Source organism: Cebus imitator, unplaced genomic scaffold, assembly GCF_001604975.1.
Source record: "Cebus imitator isolate Cc_AM_T3 unplaced genomic scaffold, Cebus_imitator-1.0 Scaffold711, whole genome shotgun sequence".
NCBI lineage: Eukaryota > Metazoa > Chordata > Mammalia > Primates > Cebidae > Cebus > Cebus imitator.
Genome location: NW_016108026.1, coordinates 405,199 through 427,959, shown reverse-complemented (window position 1 = coordinate 427,959; position 22,761 = coordinate 405,199). Strand labels below are relative to the sequence as shown.

At 49.4% G+C, this 22,761-nt stretch overlaps 1 protein-coding gene across 1 annotated transcript in view; it reads left to right on the top strand.

Annotated features, from left to right (window-relative positions):
- Window positions 1-22,761, top strand: part of SCUBE1 (signal peptide, CUB domain and EGF like domain containing 1) — a 135,305-nt gene that overhangs the window by 10,029 nt on the left and 102,515 nt on the right. Inside the window, exon 3 of the mRNA XM_017518886.2 lies at window positions 13,346-13,474. Coding sequence (XP_017374375.1) covers window positions 13,346-13,474 — 129 coding nt within the window. The remainder of the gene's footprint in view (window positions 1-13,345; window positions 13,475-22,761) is intronic.

Below are 22,761 nucleotides of genomic sequence, written 5' to 3'. Positions count from 1 at the left end.
GAGCGTGGGTTGTGGGAAGCCCGATGTGAGTCTGACGGAGCCCCTTACCCGCTTCACCGGGTCACCTTGAAACTTGCTGCTTGTGAAATCCCTGTGAGCAAATCCAGCCCTGGAGGCCACCTGCCCTCCATTCTGGGAATGGTTTCTGCCCCACCTTCAAGGGCAACTTACTTCATGGCCAGTGGACATATGTGATGATGCCGTGGCCTCCACATGTGCAGACAGGTGGCATCTGTGTCCAGGAGTGGTCTGGGACCCCCTGCGGTCAGCAGAGGGCTTGCTATAGCCAGATGGGTGGGTGCCTCAGACAGCCGGGAAAGGCTCTGAGCAGGGCTGGGGATAAAGCAGTGTTTTCTTGATTGAATCTCAAGTTACTTGAGGCAAACTCATGGCTATGTAGAGTTGGAAGAAACTGCAAAGGGCATTGAGGCACCCCTGTGAGTGACAGCTGCCGTCCCTCTTTGCAGCCTACCCCAGGTCCACACACACCAGTGTTTTAGCCCCGGCCACACTACATTTAGCTTGGCCCACATCTCCTCGTGGAATGTGAGCTCCTCAAAGGCTGGATCTGGGACCTGTCAGCTCCTATCCCTGGAACCCAGGGACTAGGCCCAGCACAGGGTGCAGAAGGCATTTGCTGGATGAAAGGGGTCGCCTCCTCCAGGAAGCCATCCCTGGTCCCCCAGACAGGGGAGCTGTCACCTGTGAGCATCCTTATTCAATGCTCCTGTCACACTAGACTGTGAAGACCCATGCCACTTCCCTCAGGGCTAGGCCCAGAGCTGGTGTCGGTGGACAGTGAATGAACCTTGTCTGTGCTGGGAGGATCCAGCAAGGCCTCCAGAACCTCACAGACACTGAGGGTTCAACAGATGAGGAGGCAGAGGAGTGGACAGAGAGAGTTAGTCTGAGGATAACTGGTGCGTACAGATGGCAGAATTCACCTGGGAAACGGTCCAGAGAGGTCCGTCTCTAGCCAGACCTCCCATCTGAGCGGCAGCAGGGCCTGGGCTCCATCCCCAAGGAGCCCAGGGGGCCCAGCAGCAGGCCAGGCCCCCATCAGCCCACCTGAAAGCAACAGCGGGGGCTCTTTCACTATGGAGGGACCAAGGGGGCTGCGCAGCCCCTCTGCTTCTACACAGATTCCCTCCCTTGCTGCTGCGGGCTGGTCTGAGACAGGACCTGGGAGTGGGAATGGCCGGAAGCCACTGTTTGTGATATTGTTATTATTTTGATTTATTTTAGAGGTGGGGCCTCACTGTGTTGTGAGCGATTATTAGTTTGTTTGTTTTTGAGATGAATTCTCGCTTGGTCACCCAGGCTGGAGTTCAGTGGCGCAGCCTCGGCTCACTGCAGCCTCCGCCTCCCAGTTTCAAGCGATTCTCATGCCTCAGCCTCCCGAGTAGCTTGGACTACAGCTGCGCACTGCCATGCCCAGCTAATTTTTTGTATTTTTGATAGAGACAGGTTTTCCCCATGTTGGTCAGGCTGGTCGAACTCCTGACCTCAAGTGCTGGATGCCTGCCTCAGCCTCCCAAAGCACTGGGATTACAGGCGTGAGCCACCGCGCCTGGCCACGAGCTATTATTTTGTATCCATCCCTCCGAACCTCATCCCACCCTCACTGTCTTTTTTCATTCCTCACACTGGCCAGCTGGTTCCTACCTCTGGACCTTTGCACGCTCTGCTTCCTCTTCCTTCTCCACTTGGCTAAGCCTGTGCATCCCCGGCTCACCCGGCCCCTGGGGTACAGGCCTCTCGGAAGCCTCAGGCCAGTCCCTCGCTGGCCTCCTGGTCTGAATTAACCAGGCCTGTTTGTGTTTATTCTGTGGAGGGGGCAGGCTGGGGGTGAGGAACGGACATTTCGCCCCCTTTAAATGCTTCAACTCATTTAACCTTAATTGCCTTGTTTTCATAGACATTTGCTAAGGAAAAGGACCAAATTATAGCTTGAATCGGATCCTACTAATGTTAATTAAAAGCTCTCGTTTATAATCAGGACCAGGCCCCAAACGAGGAGCAAACTGCCCTCAAATGGCTTGTTTAAATAACTAAGACCCTCTTGATAATCACTGTTTAGTCTGAAGCAACAGCACACATCACCCCTTCTATGTGTACTTAATTTTTTAGACCATTTATTCAAGTGGTTTATTCCATTTGCAAGTTCCAACTCGGGCCTTTTCCAACATGCTGTAATTAAAACTCTTGGGGGAAATAACTTTTTGTTTGGGCCACAGTATATCAAATATATTACTATTTTCCTCTTTTTGTGTGAAAAGGAAAAAAATGACAACCTTATGGCTGACAGAGATCACAAAATTAGCATGTATGTAATGAATGTAAATAGTCGCTTCCTGAATTTTATATCCCCAGGGTCTACTTGTCAATCTCTGAAGTTAGGTAGATTACAGAGCGTGTTATTAAAGTGTTTTAACAAAATTCCTAATAATATACTCAGTGATCCATTTAGTTTAACATCAGAAAAAAAAATCTTAAAACCAATTGGCCTTCTTAGGAAATAATGTCCATGACCCTTATTAAATCATTTTCATCCTCATTATTACACACTTTATTGAAACGCCAGATAAAACTCTGCTGTTTTGGGGAGGCCAGGAAAGGCGGTAGGAGGTGGGAGGGTTGGGAGAGAGAAGGGGAAATTCTTCTCCTTCAAGTCTTAAAACATGCAATTATGCATGCTAACCTGCGCTCTGCCCAAGATGAAAGTGCTCCAGTCCAGCAGACCAGCAGGCAGGAGGAAATGGGATGTGACTTAAAATTCCAAGTTGCTGTCAGCTAGCAATTAGGCAATGCTGCTTGCCAGCTCTGCTGCAGCGTTCAGGCCTCTTGCAGAATTCTTGGAGCTAGTGTCCATTTTTAAGAGGAAAAATAAAAAGCTCATGCTACTGCATTTAAACACTGGAGGCAAGTCCACCTCTGAGCCTCAGTTTGCCCATCTGTAAAATGTGTGCACACTGGACTGGATTCAGTTAAGTATCAAGGATGTTCGCTGAATACCTACTCTGTGCCACGCTTGGGGCTGGGGCCAAAACATGTTTCCTGCCTTTAAAGACCTCCCTGTCTTGTGGGAGACACAGACTGGAAAAGATGTGATCATAACAGAATATGAAAAGCGCTGCAATGAAAATACAACCAAGACAGAGAAAGCGTATTGCATATCTCTGCCCAAGGAGGGGAAGAAATTCAGGAGGGCTTCTTAGAGGAGGTGTCATCCAGGCTAAGCTGGGAAAGCATAGCAGAAGCAGGTCTCTGATGCTCCTTCCAGCTGTGATGGTCGGTGGAAGCATTTGTAGCAAGGATTTAGAGGCCTGCGTTTTGGTCCTTGCTCACTCAGTGAGGCAGGCGGTGACTTGACCGTTCTGAGCTGCGGTTCCTCATCCACCACATGGAAGCCACAACACCTGCCTTACGGATGTGCATTTGAGTTACGATTTGAGGGGGAAGGGGCCTCGCTGTCTGTGAGCGTGTGTGGAAGCCTGCACAGCGCCTGCAGGTTGGGTTCTTTTTTTTTCCTCTAAGTCCCCGTTTCTCCCACGGTTAGGGGTCTCTGCTCCCACCTCCCACCCTCCATGTCCTCCCGCTCCCCAGGCAGCAGCCCCTCTCTGCCCCCTTCCTCTGGGCCCTCTCGCCTCCTTTTAGCTGCTTCTTATTACAGTGGCTGTATTTGTTTTTCCATCAGAGGAATGCCAACCAGAAAAAAACCATTATTTCTAAGAAAATAAACTGTGGACTTGTGTGCCTTTGAATGCTACTGAAATGGATGACGGCCTTCCCCAAAGGCCTTGAGACAAAGAGTGCTCGGGGCCTTGTGTGAACGGGCAAGGCCAGGGTGTCTCAGAGGGTGCTCTGAGGCGGCCTTGCAGATGGGCCAGGGCTGCGGCCCCTGGCTAGAGAGTATAAAACCCCAGCCAGCTGCCTGGACGCCGGCCGGGGTTAACAGAAGCTGCTGGCGGCCAGGGTGCACCCCTGTCTCCAGGAGCCCCATATCTTCTGTCTAGACTTCCTGCCTCTCATACAGAGAGGAGTAGAGCTGTGAGTGGGCCCATGGAGACCGGGTTCCAGCCCTGTGTGGCCTGCAGCAAGTCTGCGGGCCTCTCCGGCCTTTGCGTCCTGACATCAGAGTTCAGCTGGGCCAGGAGATCTCACAGCCCTTGGACCCTCCCTGTGGGCAGCTCCTTCCTCAGGGTGCTCCTCATTTCCGTTGTGCCCAATGCTGGCTTCAGTCCATCAGTGTGGGAGGGTGGGCTTCAATGGGGTTTAGCCAAATGTCCCTTCCCACTGCCAGCCCTGCGGGCAGACCTGGACCCGGTCAGTCCATGGGCAGGAGAGCCTTTCCCCACATGAGTTTGTGTGAGTCTGTGTCTGGGTCATTCCCCGCTCCAGGCTGGCAGCCCCTTGTAGCCAGGGCCCAGGACAGCATTGGCATGGGATGGAAGAAGGCAGGGAGGTGACCTGATCCTTCACAAGAACCACCGGCCCTAGATTCCTGGGTCACAGAGATGCTGTCTTCTCTGGACAATTGTGTCACGGTCAGGAAGGTAGCATCTGGCACCAGCCTGCCCAGGTTCAAATGTTGCCTTCACCGCCTTCTAACTGGGTGATCTTGGGAAAAGCACTTAAGTCTTCTGAACCTCAATTTCTTTTTCTATGAGATGTGGAAAGTGAAGACCTTTCTGCCCAGCCGTAGGAAGGATTAAGCCAGTTACCATCAAGATGGTGCCTAGTGTGGAGTTGCCACTGCTGTTATTTTTATGACTGTTGGAGAGGAAGCCCACCTGGGAATTTGGAGAGAAAGGGAATGAAATTGAATTGCACCAGGCCAGCTTAGGCTCTGCCCGCTGCCGGATCCCGAGACTAGAGAAAGACACCCAAGCTGAGAGCCCCAAGTTCGTTGCCGTCAGCCCCTGATCTGCTAAGATTTGTCTTTCAGCTCCCCTGTTTGGGCCTCAGTTACCCCTTTATAACATCCAGGGTGCTCTAGGATCCAGATGGATCACCAATGCTAAGGGGCAGCCCAGGTTTTCAGGCAACTTCCTGTTTCTGATCATCCTACTGAGGTCAGAGGTGGCTGGGCCTGTGGAGCGGCCCCACAGAGCCTGCAGTTTTTGGGTGTTGGGCATCTCCCTGGCCCTTCCCTAAGGGAATGGGGGAATGACTGCCTGTCATTGGCAGGAGGGTGTCATAGGGGCCTTGACTGAGAGCTGGCAGAACCACACTCAGGCCTGCCAGGTTCCCTGCAGTCTCGCCTGGCTTCCATGTCACATGTGCCAAGGACTCAGTTTTCCCTTGATCAGACTGCCAGAGCCCAGGAGCAGCCCCCAGAGGGTTCAGGGTGCTTTGCAGGGAGAAAGGAGATAGTTAACTGGTTTTCATCTTACCGATTTGGTGGGAAGTCTCCCCTGGTTCTTGGGAGCAACACACCCCACCGTGACCCCAAGCTGGGCAGGTGGCACGTGAGGTCGGTTCAGAGCCAACCTCCTTGTGGTTTCCCTTCACGCAGGCAGAGACCCCTGGAGATGCAGCCAGCCCCGTGGAGTACAGTGCCGACAGCATGAACTTGTTTGACGTTTATTTTTAAACAGCTTTATTGAGATACCATTCACATACTATACAATTCACTCATTAAAGGTATGCAATTCAACATCTATCCATTACCACAATCAATATTAGAATCCTTTTTTATTTTTTGAGATGGAATCTCGCTCTGTCACCCAGGCTGGAGTGCAGTGGCGCGATCTCAGCTCACTGCAACCTCTGCCTCCAGGGTTCAAGCAATTCTCCTGCCTCCACCTCCCAAGTAGCTGGGAGTACAGACGTGCACCATCATGCCCAGCTAATTTTTTGTATTTTTAGTAAAGACGGGGTTTCACCACGTTGGCCAGGATGATCTCGAACTCCTGAGCTCAGGTGATCCACCTATGTTGGCCTTCCAAAGTGCTGGGATTACAGGCGTAAGCCATGTTCTAAGCTGGCCCAGTGTTAGAATCTTTTCATTACTCCAGAAGAAACCCCATGCTCCTTGACCATCTTCTACCACCCCCCGCCCAGTCTTTAGCCCCTCCAGCACTAGGAAACTTCTCATCTGCTTTTTGTTTCAGTAGATTTGGTTTTTCTAGAAACCTGATGTAAATAAAATCATCGACTATGTGGTCTCTTGTGACAGAGACATCACTAACTCCCAAGTCCAGCAGCCTGGCTCCCTTCCCGGCTCCCCTTACATTTGCTGTGTGATCTGAGGCAGGGCAGGCAATGTCTCTGAGCCTTGGTTTGCCCTTGCTGTGAGACAGAGATGGTGGTACCCAGCTCTCAGGGCAGTCATGTGTGTGGGGCGCGCAGTCTGCCTGACTTGGCGTGAGGGTCGGTCAGCAAGGCCACAGTCATGATTGTTCATCCGTGCAATGCCCAGCAGATTCCATTGAACATGCTCAGGTTCTGCTCGGTTCTGAGGCTCAAGTTGCACGGGACACGGTTCTTGTTCTCATGGATTTGCAGCATCAAAGGACACAGACACAAGCAAGCAAGAATAATGCTAGTGCCTGTTTGGGCCAGGGGAGGGACTATCTCTGCTCGAAGATGAGCAAAAGCTTCAGGGAGGAGGTGATGCTGAGGCTTAGGATGCAGAGGTGAGCAGATGTTTGTGGAGGGGAAGGAGTTACAGGCAGAGGGAACAGCATGAGGCAGAGTGTGGAGGCCTGAAGCCACATAAGGGACTGGGAGAGGTCACGGAGCAGCTCAAACCCCACGGTTATCTTGAATAAGAGAGTGGGAAGGGGGAGGGAACCTTCCCACCCTCTGGCTGAGCCATGGTCATTGTGTGCAGTTAGGAATGAAAAAGTATATAGATTTGTGTTAGTTTTACGTGCCCTTTGACCTTTCCCGTAATTAACTGCTAGGCCCACTTCTGGCATTGTCTCTGCAGAAGGGAAACCTGATCGATGGATGCCAGGGGTCCTCAGAGAGCGGGTCTCATTACTCAGTCATTACAAACCCAGAGCTTAACCCCGAGCCACCGGAGACAGGGGCTTAATCCTTCCTGCTAGGCAGCCCAAGAAACTACCTTCCCTGGAGCATAATTAGCCAACAAACCGGATTAAGATTTATTCATCAATAAGGACTCAACTTCCTAAGCCATACCTCTCTCCCCGAATGGTTGCCTGATCTAAGGAGGGCACAGTTTTCCCTAAAGCCCCCAGACAAAGGAGAGGACGTGCTAGCGCCTAGCCGGGAAAGGGGTCTTTGTTAGAGTGCTTGGCCTCCACTGTTCTTGAGGAATGTCTAGAAAAATACCAATTTCAGGGGGAAATGAGAAGACATTTTCAGTAATGATCTCTGAGAGTGGAGTGGGATGCTTTAAAAATCCTTATTTTGAGAAGGTTTCTAGTCCTGATTTTGAGGAAAATGCCCTAAAATCGTATTAAAATAAGATGGGCAGGTGCTCTGATTCACTGCAATATAATCTTTTAGAACCTAGACACCACAGAATAAATGTATATTTTATGGGGCAGCAAGAATCAATTTTGAATTAAAAGAAAAAAAAAAAAAAAAAAAAAACCTTCATCCTATGCAGGTTCCAAACCAGCACTGTTGGCACGGAAGCACAGCTATGGGGTTGTGTGTGTGCACCGCCTTTTAATACACGAAAAGTGGAACCGGGTGACCTTTCAGAAATTCCATAATGAGCAGTTCTCTGTGCTGCTTTTCTCTGCTTTATTAGCTGCCGGGAGCTGTCTTCTATTGGGAATTGAGTTTTCATTTAAAAAACAAAACCCAAGCAGGGGAAGGCACAGGGATGCCTGAGTGACTTGCTGCACTTCTCATCTCCAGCGCTCAGGATTCGGAAAGCTGGTCGGATCTTTGGTCCTGCCCCCTTTCCCCGTTCATGTGAACCATCCCTGTTACCACCCCTCCACTGCCACCACCCCTCCTCAACCTCAAGGGTAGGTACAGACCTTGGAAATAAAAACAATAATACCCATGACAACTCTTGCCCACTTTTCTCGTTAATGACTTTTTGAAGCATGCAGAACTTTTTTTTTTTTTTTTTTTTGAGGTGGAGTTTCGCTCTTGTTGCCCAGGCTGAAGTGCGATGGTGCGATCTCTGCTCACTTCAACCTCCACCTCCTGGGTTCCAGCAATTCTCCTGCCTCAGTCTCCTAAGTAGCTGGGATTACAGGCATGCACCACCACGTCTGGCTAGGAGCATGAAGGACTTTTTAAAAGTATTCATCTCACACACCCTAAGGATTTGGCTCCAAACGCAGGAATAGAGCCTGCACTTGAATGCAACCACTGGCTGGGAGCCTGAAGACGAGGTCCTTAGCGATGCTGAGCCTCGGCCTCTTCTGTGTGAGAGCAGCTCTTACCCTGGTTTCACATGCAGCTCCATCACCCCAATCTCTGCCTTCATCATCACACGGCTGCCTTCTTTCTGTGTGTCTGTCTGTCTTCACATGGTATTTTTCTCCTTATGTCTGTGTCCAATTTCCCTCTTCTTAGGACACCAGCATTGTATTAAGGCTCACCCTAATCTAGTATGACCTCATCTGAACTTGATTATGTCTGCAAAGACTCTACTTCCAAGTCAGATCACATTCTCTGGTCCTGGGGGTTAGGACCTCAATATATCTTTCTGCAGGGACACAATTCATTCCACACCAGTCCTTTAAGAATAAACATCCACAGAGCTGTGCTCTGTCCCCTCCATTCCTCTACTACCTCCCCCTCCACCTGCCTGTTCCTCATTCTCTAGCTTTCAGTCCTTAAAAAGTGGTCTGAGCCTGATGAGTGTCTCGGAGGTCTGTGGTGCCTCTTCCAGGGGAAGTGACTCCTGAGAATGTTTTTATAATAATAAATCCACTTGCTTTGGCAGATTTTTTTTTTTAGCTGATATGTGTGTTTATCTCTTGTGTATTAAAGGAGGAGGCTTTACATGATTTTAGAACAAAAATTCAAGGTACAAATTTGGAAAATCAGGGAAGGTTTGGCTTATGAGCAGATGTTCTCCATCCAGGGCAGTGGGAGGTAAAGCTGGCTCCCACGGAAGCCTGGGATGCACAGCAGGCCTGGGATTGGCGAGGAGCTGGTCATTCTGAGAGATGCTCAGTCTGGGAGAACTCACTGGGGATGGATTAAAGAAAGAGATGCAACCAGCAAATATCTCTGCACTCTCCAGCCCTGTGGCAATTATTGTGGCCTTACCCTATGGGGGGGGTCAAAGGAACGAAATGGCTAGAGTTGTTTTAGTGACTATTCAATGTTATCTTTATAATGCCTTGTGGGTATAGTGATAAGATAGTTTATCATTTTAATAATGAAAAGGATAATAATTGCTGTTAATAATTGTGCCCCAACAACAGGCATAAACTGGGGCTATGTCAGGAGAATTAAAGTGTATGATATTCTAAGCATGGGAGGACATTCCCTATGTAGATCTGAGGCTTCTCAGACCTGACCACCATTAAAACAACTAGTTTGATTACATTTTATAGATGTGGCAACTCTATTACCTATTGTGTTTCTTTGTCTTGGCTTTCAGGAAGCTCACAGCACACCTTCTGTCATCCTGCTACAATTATCAAATGTGTGTTTGTATATTTTCACCAGCTTTATCTTATTCTTCAACCCTTATTTATTTTCCTTCATCCTAATATCGTATTCTATTTGAAAAAATTATTGTATTTTATAAGCCGTTTGGATGGATAATATTTGAAAGAGTCAGTGAGTTAATAGAAGTTTGGATTGATGGAGGGGTACGTAGGTGTTTGAATGTGTGTGTGTACATGTGTGTGCATAAGTGTACATGTGTTTGGATAGAAGGGTGGGTATTTCAATCAATGAATATACAGATGAGTAGCTAAGCACTTAGATGGATGGATGTTTGGATGGGTCAATGCTTAGATGAATGGAAGGATGGGCATCTGATTGAATACTTAGATAGATGCATGCATGTTGGATGTATGTGTGAATGTTTGGCTGGATAAATGGATGGGTGGGGTGGTCAGCACACTGAATATTGAGATGGATAAATTTTAGCAGAAATAGATCAATGGAAGAATGGTTGGGTAGATATTTGAATGGGTAGGTTGAGGGTGAGTAGATGGATGGATAGTGGAAGGGTAGATGGATGCTTGGATGAATGGGTGCATGGCTGGCTGCTTGGTTATTTGGGTAGATAGATAGGCATGCACACATGTGCCTTTGTGTGTGTATATAGACAGATGCAGAACAAGTAGTAGAATAGATAGATAAATGAGTATTTGGATGATTGGATAGTACTCAGTACACAGCATAAATGTGCCAAGAGTGAAATATTGTATCATGTATAAAGCATTTTGTCAATGACTGGCATGTCATAGGCATTCTAACTTAGTAGAAAGGATGTGGGCTTCATAGACTGAAAGACTTTGTTCTGATCCTTGCCCTACCACTTACTATGTGACCCTGAGCAATTATCTAGCGTCTCTGCACTTTGGTTTGTTCAACCATAAAGTGGAGTTAAAATAACTACTCCAGAGGGTTGTTGTAAGAATTCAAGGAGCTGGTGTATGTTTCAGGAGTAGATACCTCCTTCTGAGGTACAAGAAGAGAGAAAGTTCTTTTACCCAAGCATGGAATAAAAGTCCTTTTCCTCAGTCTGATTGATCCAACCTAAGTCACCTACCAACCCTGGGACCAACAGCAATTGCTAGTGGCACATGATGTTTGGATAAAATTGATAAGACTTCACCCCCAGAGTTAGGACCAGGCCAGCTTCCCCCTGAATCACCTGCTTGAAGGAGGAAGGGAGGGATGGAACAGTTTGGGGGCTGCTGGGTCAAATCAGATGTGAGGTGATACTCATGCTGACAGATAGTGAAAATAAGTGACCAGTGGGCAGACTGTAACTGTATTAAGGGTGTAGAAAAACCACACTTTGCTAGCTGATTTGATGTTAAGGGAGCAGTGGAAGGAAAACAGTATTCACTGGGATGAGGAACCCCCAGGTAAGTACAGGCTGATGAGTTAAAGTTAGGCTTTGTTGCCTTGGAGTATCTTTGGACTACCCAGGGGAAGAGATGGTTGCATTCGTCCATCTGGGGCTCTGGAGAAACATCAGGGCTGCAAACAGAGACTGAGAAGTAATCAGTATCTCTTAGTTTTTAAAAATTGATATGCCTTTTCAGTAAACATAAAATATCACATTCTCCCTTAATTTTATTTGCAATTTATAAGTGTATTAAATATCAGAATTACAAACAGTTCAGAGCCAGGCACAGTGGCATATGCCTATAGTCCCAGCTACTAGGGAGGCTGAGGCAGGAGGATCCCTTGAGCCCAAGAGTTTGAGTCCGCCCTTGCCAACACAGTGAGGTCTTGTCTCTAAATACAAACAAATCAAAACAATTCAAATGAGCTGCAGAATTGAGAACTGATGCAGGTGCCCCTGTAGGCAGATTAGGCGAAGACTCCTATCTCTTGAGCCTTTGGAGACCCAGCCCAGGCTACTTTGTCCCTCATTGTGACTGGGTGGACACCACGAGTGGCTACACAGCCCAGACCCAGTACTCCGGGGTGTTCTCTTCTGCTGTTTTCACTAAAGTTATCCTCTTTGCTCTGCAGCATCTCTGGCAGGCAGGTGCTTAGTCACCTCCAAAGTCAGGGAGCTCACTACCTCCTGCAACAGCTTCTGCCTTGCAGACCGACACTCCTACCCATGTACATTCATAGGCCCCATGGCTTCCCCACATTGTGAGTAGCTCTGCTTTCCCAGCCAGTATGGAGAAAGCAAGGAGTTCCGTGTCCCTATGGCAGCTCCAAAGGTTGAGGGGAGGCCAGGCCTGCCTTCTCCAGGCTCTCTTCTTCTACTGGCTGGCCCCAGTCCCACTTTCATAGCTGGAACCCAGCCTTAAAAATCCCGCTTCTACGCCACAGGGGAGGAACTGCGGCTTCCTCCTCGGTAGCCTGGTGAATGCACTTCCGGTTCCACTTAGTGGTGCACTTCCGGTTCCGGTTCCCCTGTGGGGAGCACTTCCGGTCTCCTCTCTCCCCGGCGTGTCTCAGAGCCTCTGGAGGTCAGGATGGCTGTTGGTTGGGTTGAGTGAGGCCAGGGGTTCTGAGGGGTTGCTGAAGACCCTTCAGAACAGCCGGCGCCCCCAGGCTGGCAGATTTTCGCTGTGCCTGGTGCCCTCCCAAGTAGGGGGTTAGGCCGCTTGGGCTCTGAAGCCCAAGGGTTCGAATTCCATTTGTACCACTTCCTAGGTATGTGACCTTCCGCAAGGTTTTAGCTTCATTTTGCCTCGGTTTCTTCCATGCTCTTGCAAAATTGGAATAGTGAGAATGATGCCTATACCACTGAGTTAGTGTGGGGATTGAAGAGGTGTGACATGGCCTTACAAGCAGCTCTTGGGCGTGGAAGCAGCTCAGAGGAGGTTGACTAGGCATGTTCCTATCATTCTCCAGGGTCTCTCAAATCTCCCTAGAACTCCAGAACTGATAACCCTTTGACCCCTGATGGGAAATGTTGAAAAGGCCTTAAAACAGCGAAAAGGGTGACCTTTACCAGGGCTATTGGCCATTGTTTATGAGACAGAAGCCTTTGTTATAGCGAGGAAGCTGGAGCAGTTGAAATGCAGGCATCAGACACTGATGTGGAAGGAAAGTATTTGGAGGAGCTAGTGGACTTTTGTTTCATTCCAGACTTTACACTTTTTGGTGATGTTCAGTTAATTTTACTCAATACCCCCTGTTTCAAGAGAGCTAGTTTTCAGAAATTGTACACCGGATCTCCGCATGCTGGCAATGTGGAGAGGCTTTTAGTGGAGGCAGAACTAGGTGTGAATCTTGCCTGTTCACTGTGGTAGGAACTGGAAGGACATGTGATTAGCTTTTTTTTTTTTTTTTTTCAGAGTCTACCTCTGTTGCCAGGCTGGAATGCAGTGGCGTGATCTCAGCTTACTGCAACTTTCACCTCCCAGGTTCAAGCGATTCTGCCTCGGCCTCCAGAGTAACTGGGACTACAGGCGTGCGCCACCACACCCAGCTAATTTTTGTATTTTTAGTAGAGATGGGGTTTCTCTACTAAAAATGTTGGCCAGGATGGTCTTGATCTCTTAACCTCATGATCCACCCGCCTTGGCCTCCCAAAGTACTGGGATTACAGGTGTGAGCCACCGCGCCTGGCCATGATTAGCATTTTTAAAATCCTTGGGTCCCCAGCCCCCAGGGAGGATTTATGTGAATACTTGTTGAATCATCCCCTAATCAGTCATATCCCGGTGGTTTCCACAGCATTGGGAGAGGGAACCACCAGGCTCTTGTTCTGACACCTCTCATGTCCTTTCTTTTGCAGACATTGATGAGTGTGAGAATGACTACTACAATGGGGGCTGTGTCCACGAGTGCATCAACATCCCGGGGAACTACAGGTGCACCTGCTTTGATGGCTTCATGCTGGCACACGATGGACACAACTGCCTGGGTGAGTGACACAGCCACATCCTGCCCTCTGGGCACAGCCTGCCTGTTGCTTTGCTCCAGCTTGCAGAGCCGGGGCCTGTGGGAAGGCCCTCCTTCCTTGGGCTTCATGTATTAGTTTGCCAGGGTTGTCACAACAAAACATCACAGACTGAGTGGCTTAGACAACAGAGGTGTATTTTCTCACAGTCCTGGAGGCTGGAAGTCCAAGTTCGAGGTGTGGGCAGGGCTAGTTTTTCTGAGGCCCCTCTCCTCTGCCTGGCTGGCAGGTGGCTACCTTCTTTCTCCCACTGCCTTCACACAGTCTTCCCACTGTGCATGCACGCGTCTGGTGTCTCCCTGTGTCCTCATCTCGTCTTCTTTTTTTTTTTTTTTTGTCAAGATGGAGTCTTGTTCTGCTACCCAAGCATTCAATGGTACAATCTCAGCTCATTGCAACCTCCACCTCCAGGTTCAAGCAATCCTCCTACCTCACCCTCCCAAGTATCTGGGATTATGGGCGTCCACCACCACGCCCAGCTAATTTTTGTATTTTTAGTAGAGATGGGGTTTTGCCATGTTTGCCAGGCTGGTCTCGAACGCCTGACCTCAGGTGATCCACCCACCTCAGCCTCCCAAAGTACTGGGATTACAGGCATGAGCCACCTCGCCTGGCCAGCCATTGCACCCAGCCCTAATCTTCTCTTCTTATAAGGACACGGTCATAGTGGCTTAAGAGCCCACCCTAAAACTCCATTTTAACTTAATTATCTCTCTAAAGGCCCTTTCTCCAAATACAGTCATAATTTTGAGGTCCTGGGGGTTGAATTCCTTCAACAAAGAAATTTTGAAGGGATACAATTTGGCCCATAATCTTATATACCTCCATCTTCCCATGGTCCAAATACATTGTTAAGCCAATTATATAAAATTTATAAGAGACTGGGCACGGTGGCTCATGCCTTTAATCCCAGCACTTTGGGAGGCCACGGCAAGTGGGTCACCTGAGGTCAGGCGTTCAAGACAAGCCTGACCAACATGATGAAACCCCATCTCTACTAAAAATACAAAAATTAGTCAGGCATGGTGATGCATGCCTGTAATCCCAGCTACTTGGGAGGCTGAGGCAGGAGAGTCATTTGAACCTGGAAGGCAGAGGTGGCAGTGAGCCAAAATCATGCCATTGTACTCCAGACTGGGTGACAAGAATGAAGCTCCATCTCAAAAAAGTAGGTATAAAGTAGTGCACATTTGCTGAATCAAATTGGAAAAACGTAGAAGAGTAGGGAGAAAAATTGGCCGGCGTCTTAGTTGTGCTGGTGTGTTTCCTGTCAGTCTTCCATCTGCATCCAAGTGTGTTTTTACCATAGTGGTGATCAGAGAGTCCGCGGGCCTTTTTCCCTTGCATTTCCCTTTAATCTCATGCGTACCTCAGCCATTTTGGTTTTGAAACAGAGTCTCACTCTGTCACCCAGGCTGGAGTGCAGTATGGCTCACTGCAGCCTTAACCTCTGGAACTCAGGTGATCTCCCCACCTCAGCCTCCAGAATATCTGGGATCACAGGCACATGCCACTCCACCTGGCTAACTTTTGGGTTTTTGTTTTGTTTTGTTTTTTGTAGAGACAGGGTTCGGCTGTATTGCCCAGGCCAGTCTGGCACTCCCGGGCTCAGGTGATCCGCCCACCTTGGCCTCCCAAAGTGCTGGGATTACAGACGTGAGCCACTGTGTTACTTCAGACATTTTTATGTAGCCCCTGTGACCATTATTTTTCTGGTTGCCCCATAGTCTGATAAATTACTGATAACCTGTGTCCCTTTCCTGGGGCTGCCACAACAAAGTAATAAACTCGGGCTTAAACAGCAGAAATGTGTTCTCTGGGTTAGGAGTACAAACTCAAGGTGTAGGCAGGGTAGTTCCTTCTGAGAGCTGCAAGGGATCATCTGTTCGGGCCTTTCCCATGGCTTCTGGTAACGTCAGGTATTCCCTGGCTGGTAGATGTCGTTCTCCCTCTGTCTTCGCTCTACGTGTATCTGAGTCTGTATCCAAATTTTCCTTTTTTTTAAGGCCGCCAGTCACGTTACATTAGGGCCCACACTAACCGTCTCATCTTACCCTGGACACCTGCCAAGACCTGTTCCAACAAAAGTCGCATTCACCAGTGTGGGGAGTTAGGAATTCAACATCTTTTGAGGGGACATAATTCAACCTGTAACAGAGGGAATTCAAAGTCTGTCACGGGAAAACAGTGTCTTGTCATGGAAAGCGTGTGGCTCTCGAAGCAGATGTGTCCGTCCCCCAGACCCTCTTCTGCCACTGGCTGCTGGGTGACCAAGGCACAGCAGCTGGAGCCCAGGGGGTGTGGGCGTGAATGTGGCCAGAGCATGGTCCTGGATGTGTTATTGACTTGTCTGGGTCTCAGGCCTTGTTGGTAGAGGGAGGCTGTCGTGAGCAGTGACTGAGATGTGTCCAGATGGCTGAGAACAGGTTCAACACAGGAGACTTTCAACCGCTGACAGCTGTTACTAGCCGTGTGGTGTCTGAGCCTCCATCTTCTCCAGCCTGCAGCGCGGATAACTGTGCCACCCACTTCACGAGAGCATGTGTGAGGATGAGGTGACACTGTGAGGTGACGTGGCAGTGCGAAGTGAAGTGACCGGCCCCTCATAGGTGCTAAATAGCCAACAGAGGCGTTACTGCCCCAGCTGACTCCGCCGCCTCTCTGTGGTTAGACGTTTAGATGGTTTGCTTTTTTGTTGTTACCATCAGAATCCAGAGGTGGTTCTGGACACAACACTTTTTGTCCCGTTTTCCCCATTGTTTCCGTAGGAATGCTTCACAAAAGTGGAGCCACTGGGTCAAAGGATCGCTTGGTTTTTGATCGCTTTCTGCAAGAGCTCGGCAAACCTTCCATTGTGCCAGCTGGTTAGTGGGTATGCAGTAGAGGACACTGGGTGTCCTGAGTGCTCTGGAACATTCCCTCTTAGTGGAGTGTTAGCCTTAGACCTGCCTGCCTGTTTCTGTCCAGTGCACATTGGATGTCAGATGAGTTTGTTGTGGGAAACATCCGTAAACATGTAATTACACTCCGAAGAAATGCCAACATGGAGGTCTGAACAGCAGGTTGAAGCCCAGAAGGGCCTGGGAAGAGCTACCCCTGGATGCAGTGAGTGTGAGGTTGGAAGCGGGCTAACTCCCTGGCGGCCTTCAAAGAGGAGCAGCGTTGAGCGGGACCTGCAAGGTTGGGGAGAAGTTTGCTAGGCCAAGGGCAGAGCCTGCGTAGAGCTGCAGCAGCCCCTGAGGCTCAACTCCGGGTTCGTGTGAGGAGCAGGGGGCGTGGGGCGGTGGAGGCAGGCAGGGCTTTGACTAGATTGTAAAGAAGTGGGACCACACAATGTTGATCATGCCAGACGCCAGGTTAAGTATCGTCCAAGTGTTAGCTCACTTAATCCTCCCAAAATGTACGTGCTTGCCTTTCGTCGTCGTTTGCTCCATTTTCAAATGATAGAGAGAATGTTTTGGGCACTGATTAGTCACTGAAGACAGAGCTGACAGTCGCTGTGGGACAGCCAGTTAAAAGCAGGCAGCATCGCCCAGCCGTCAAGAGGAGAGCCCTTGGGAACTGCCCATCTGGGGCTTACATTCTAGCTCTCCTCTATCACCTGTGTGACCTTCGGCCAGTCACTTTACCTCTCTGTGCCTCAGTTTCCTCACTTGAAAACTAGGAAGGCATAACCCCTATCTGGTCAGACTGTCATGAGGATTAACAAGATCATGGATGTGGAACATGAAGTGGAGTATCTGGCATCAGACACTCAGCACATAACCAGAGTTCATCTGCTCACAGGCTCCCGGATGAAATGTGTTGATGTGGACTGGTTTGATGCCTCCAAGACCTCGTGGGGACCAGTACCCCCATGTGCACCCCCAGGGCTGTGCCTGACACATGGGACTCTCCTCCCAGCCACTGTACTCTTACCTGTGCAGAAACACCTGTTTGTAAATACCCTTGTTCTTGGCTACAACCAGTACTCCCAGTGCCCCCAGAGCCTGATGCCAGCAGCCTGCAGACTGACAGTGAGTCTGCGGGTGTTTGTCTCAACAACCTCGTTTTCACAATGGATTGTTTTTACACTGATTAATTTCAAAGGACTGGGTAAGCCTCCCCCTGCCCCACCACCTCTGAGCACAGATTACAACCTCACAAAGCTCTAAGTGCACGTACAGCGGCCCAAGAAAAGGCTCTCTCTGTTGCTCCTCTGCTTTCAGCTGAGGGCAAGACCCTTCCCAACAGAGTTCTTTTTGTTCAGCCTTTCTCCTTCTCAAGATGAAACTCCAGCTGTAGAGAAGTCACACCTTGGTTCCAGCAGGCTCCAACCTCATCCTGACCATGTGGCCTCAGGCTAGTGAATTGACTTCTTGGAGTCTCAGCACCCTCACGCGTGGAACACCATATGAGGGTGAGGAGGAGAGTGCCTCATACTCTAGGATCATGGGGCTTGATCTGTGTTGGCAGAAATGAGTCATGTGTAAGACTCAGCTGGGCTTGGGGTTTGAAGATTTAGACTCAAATTCTGGTGTCACCGCTCAAGAGTTTTGTAGCTCGGGACCTGTTCCTCTAGCCTGTCAAGCTTCAGTTCCCCCAACTATGAAATGGATCCGCAGTACCTGTCTCAGAGGGTCAATGTCATGGTTAAATCTGAAAGGAGGTTTCGCAGAGCTTCTGTACAGACGTGGGTTCTGGTGCAGGTGCCGGGTATTGTCATCATTTTGCAGCAGAGGCTTCAAGCTGGCAACCCACAGTCCTCATCTGGCCCACAGACATGTTTGGTTTGTGCCCATGGTGGCACCGTTTGTTCTTATTAAACTGTTTGTCAACACTTAAAAATTAGGGGATATCACATAAAAATCAGTATCGCTAGTGTCACTCCTCAGCCACGGTCACCCGGGTCCTGACATTTGCAGAACTTGTGACAGGAATCCAGATGGAGGCCCCTATCCCACATGGCTAAATATTTTACAGTGATTATGAAGCCCCCAAACAAGAATGACAAATGTTCCTCTCTAATGACCTGGAGGCTAGACTGGAATTTAGAAGACTGCTTGGATTTTGCAGCAGAGACTGGTAGGATGGGCAATGCCTGCCCCCCTCCCTGCCTTTCCCAGCGTCGGCCCCATCCCACACTGTGATGAGCCTCAGCACACCCCAACGCAAATGTGCGAGCTTCGGCCATTTACCCTGAAAGCAGCCACCTTTTGCCTAAGTCTTCCTCAGACCAGAGTGTCATCTGATCGGCTCAGGACCATTTGGGGGGAGTTCTAGGGTCCTAAATGCCCAGGATGTAATGTAAAGTGGCAGGTATATCTTCCAGGTGCCCTGACCCCACTGTGAACTCCTTACTCCATGGTGGAGGGCTGCTACAGCCACAGGAGGGGCAGAACAGGGACCCCCAAAGTGCAGGGCCCAAGGCAACAGCACTCTTGCTCACATCTCAGTGTGGTGCTGGCAGCAGCTAGAGTGAAATACGCCGCAGCTGCCTGCCTCAGAGGGGGTGTGTACGCTCTCATTTGCCACAGTCTCCACCACTCCCTATTACTTGCCACCAGCTTTGGTCATTTAACTACCTGCTTGAAATTGTGCAGCCTGGAAATGTTTGGAATTGTTTGTGCTGCCCGACAAAGCTTCCTGCACAAGGCCTTGTTCCCAGTGGACGCTTGGTGGCTGTGAGTGGCCCACTGAGTTGTTGGGAGGCTCACCATCTTCACTGCCTTGTACAGTCTTGACTGCCTCCGGGCCGTCACTGAATCTCACCCCGTAGCGCATTGCCCATCAGGAGCAGTTAGGCCCATTCGCACCTCCTGCTGTTTTGTCTCAAGTCCGGGTCAAGAGTCTTGTCCAGTTGTAACATTCCTCTCTGAACCACCGCTGAATTCCTTAGGGATGGGGGCTGGATAAAACCCTCATCACCTTAGAAATACACAGACCGGTTTGAAAAGCGTTCTGAGCTAATTAGGAGAAATGAGGCAACGGCTTACAAGTTATTTTCTTGCCTGAGTTTTCACAGTTGAACCTTTTCTTTTCTTTCGAGTATGCGAGGTTATTTTCCTGTGGAGATGGCCTGCCTGTGACTGTATCCTGGAGGGTGGCCAAGTCTGTCCTCCAGGGAGCAAAGCCCTCACTTTATTTGACATCTTTATTGAGGAATTTCTCAAATATAACAGAAAATGACACCAGAGGGAATTGAAACCATGATGAGATCTTGCTCAACCCCAAATGGCTGCTTTTAGCTGTGTAATTACTTGAAATAGCAGTAGTTCTGTTTGAAAAATATTATTCCAAACTCCATGCAATTTGACAGCAGAGCAATATTTAGGCTAATAGAATAAGATTTTTTTTCATCTTAAATTAAAACCAGCAGTGGACAATTTCTTCCCGTCTCCACAAAGCAAGGCTCCCCTTTCTCTAAAGCCATTAGTTCACTTAGCCAGATGTTTTCTTCGACCCTGATCTTTACCTTGACTTACTGAAAAATATGTTTCTCAAGTTGCTCACAGTTTGAATTTTGGATCTGCCTCTCAGCACTTTTTTCTCTGATGAAGAGAAGCTATCTGCATCCTGGTTCAGAAGCACTGATGTCTTAGCCAGCTCTCTCCATGCCATTACCATTATTGAGCACCTACCCTGTGCCCAGCCTTATGCTGGGTAGACCGTCTGACTTAAGTGAGGTTTGGGAGCTTTGGCTGAGTCTCCAGTGTGCCTGGATGTGCCCCTGATGTGTGCTCAGTTCTCTCAGTGCTCACAGCATCCAAAACCATTAGTGTCTTCTTTTCACAAACAAGGAAACTGAGGCTCAGTGAGGGAAAGTGACCTACCCAAGCTCACACAGCCAGTAAGTGGTAGAGCTGAGATCAGAACCCAGGTCTGGGATTTTGCAAGTTCAAGCCTGTAAGCCTACCCTGCTGCCCCCACCCACCCCACAGTGCCCAGAACTGCACCAGCTCCAGTAGGGTGTTAGATGTGCACCCCTGTATCTGTGTGTGAGTTTGGGAGTCACTGGGAGCATCCAGAAATCCCAGCACGTGCCAGGCCAGGCACAGGCAGCAGTGTGCTAAGGGGCAAGTGGGCACCGCTTGCTCTAGAGAGCTCATGCCAAGGGCGCCTTCTCCCCATAGCTCGTTCAGCCTCCCTGGGCCAAGGGCAGAGCTTGCAGCCTTGATCAGGCACCTCGCATCACCTTGAGCCGCTCTCAGGACCTTGTCTTACCCCGTCTGACTGTGTAGAGCCCTCCGCTCCAGCAGCCTCCTCTCAGTGCTCTCATGGCTCCCACTGCTTCCACAGTGGCACCCAGAGGCCCTTCTGGCCAGGGCCTTCCAGCCTCTCCCCCCATTTCTCACCCTTGCTCAGCTTTGCCCACTGGTCCAGCCTTCCCTATACCCAGAGTCCTTCACAGATCTGCTGTTGATAGGCTGCTCCTCCCCAGCACGGACCTGGTGAGGTCCTGCTCATCCTTCAAGCCCCAACCAAACCTCCGCTTGCTTAGAAGTCTGCTGTGACCTACACCACATAGCACATCTCCACTGCAGCTCTGTGGGGCTCCCCTTTTCTTCCCCCGAAAGCAGAGTTTGTCCTGTTTACCTTTCTGTCTTTCTTCCCAGAACCTAGTGCAGTGTCAGTTATATTGTAGGCATTTAGTAAATATTTGTAGATTGAATGGATGGATGGATTTGTAAAAATGCCCTGTGACCTAAAAACCCTCTCACTCAGCAAACCTCTGTGCTAGACAGAGGGCAGAGGTAAAGATTAATTAGATGGGGCATCTCTCGCAGGGGTACCAGGTTAATGAGGAAGCCAGAAATATTCACAACTCTAATGAAGGGTAGAAAGTACTAAATCAGGGCCAGGCGCTGTCACTCACGCCTATGATCCCAGCAGTTTGAGAGGCCAAGGTGGGTGGAGGTCACTTGAGGTTAGGAGTTTGAGATCAGCCTGGCCAGCATGGTGAAAGTCTGTCTACTAAAAATACAAAAAAATTAGCCAAGTGTGGTGGTGCACACCTGTCATCCCAGCCATTTGGGAAGCTGAGGCAGGAGAATCACTTGAACCTGGAAGGCAGAGGTTGCAGTGAGCCAAGATCACACTGCTGCACTCCATCCTGGGCAACAGAGTGAGATTCTGCCCCCACCCTAAAAAAAGAGTGCTACATTAGGAGTAATAAAACTAAAGCCTTCCAGTTAGTATTCATCCATTCGTTTATTCCAGAACGTTCTGAGCACCTGCTACATGCCAGACGTGGTTTTAAGTGCTTACTCTGGCAGTGAACAAAAGCTACAGCGTCCCCCTGCTTGTGAACTTACATAGAGGAGAAAGACAACAAACCTGTAAACACGTAACTCAGTAATTTCTGCCAGGTCAGAGCCACTGAAACATAATCATGTGATACAAAGTGATGGGAAGGGTGACAGCATTGGGTAGCGTGGGATTCCAGTTGCTATTGCTGCATAAGAAACCACGTCAGCACGTGTTGAGGCCAGGTGTGGTGGCTCACACCCGTAACCCCAACACTTTGGAAGGCTAAGATGGGAGGATCACTTGAGCTCAGGAGTTTGACACCAGCCTGGGCAACATAGCAAGATCCCATCTCTACAAACATTTTAGAAATTAGCCAGGCATGGAGGTATGAACCAGTGGCCCCAGCTACTGAGGAGGCTGAGTTGGGAGGATTGCATGAGCCCAGGAGGTGGAGGCTGCAGTGAGTTACGGCTACACTGCTGCACTCTAGCCTGGGCAATGGAGTGAGATCCTGGCTCAGTAAAACTAAACAAAGTTTTTAAAAATACATGTTGAAACATTGCTGTGTACCCCACAAATATGTACAATTATTACATGTCCATTTTAAAAAGTAAAATTACATTTTAAAAAGACTACCTCACATTTAGTGGCATACAATACCATTTTGCTCATGGGTTCTGTGGCTCAAGAATTCAGACAGGATCAGCCAGTCTCTGCCTCACAGTGTCTCAGGCCTCAGCTAGAAGACTTGAAGGCTGGGGATGACTTGATGGCTAAGAGCTGGAATCATCTGGAAGCGTCTGCTCACAGCTGGTGGTGGTGGTTGGCTGTCAGCCAGGACGCTATGGGCAGCCTCTTTATGTGGTCCTTCCACACAGACTGGTGGGAGCTTCCGCACATCTTGGCACTGGGTCCTAGGAATACAGAATCCCATGCTTGGCAGTTTTACAGTCTGGCCTGAGAAGTCACGTCCACCAATGAAGGGAGTAACAGAGGTCTGCCCAGGGGCAAGGAGAGGAAGC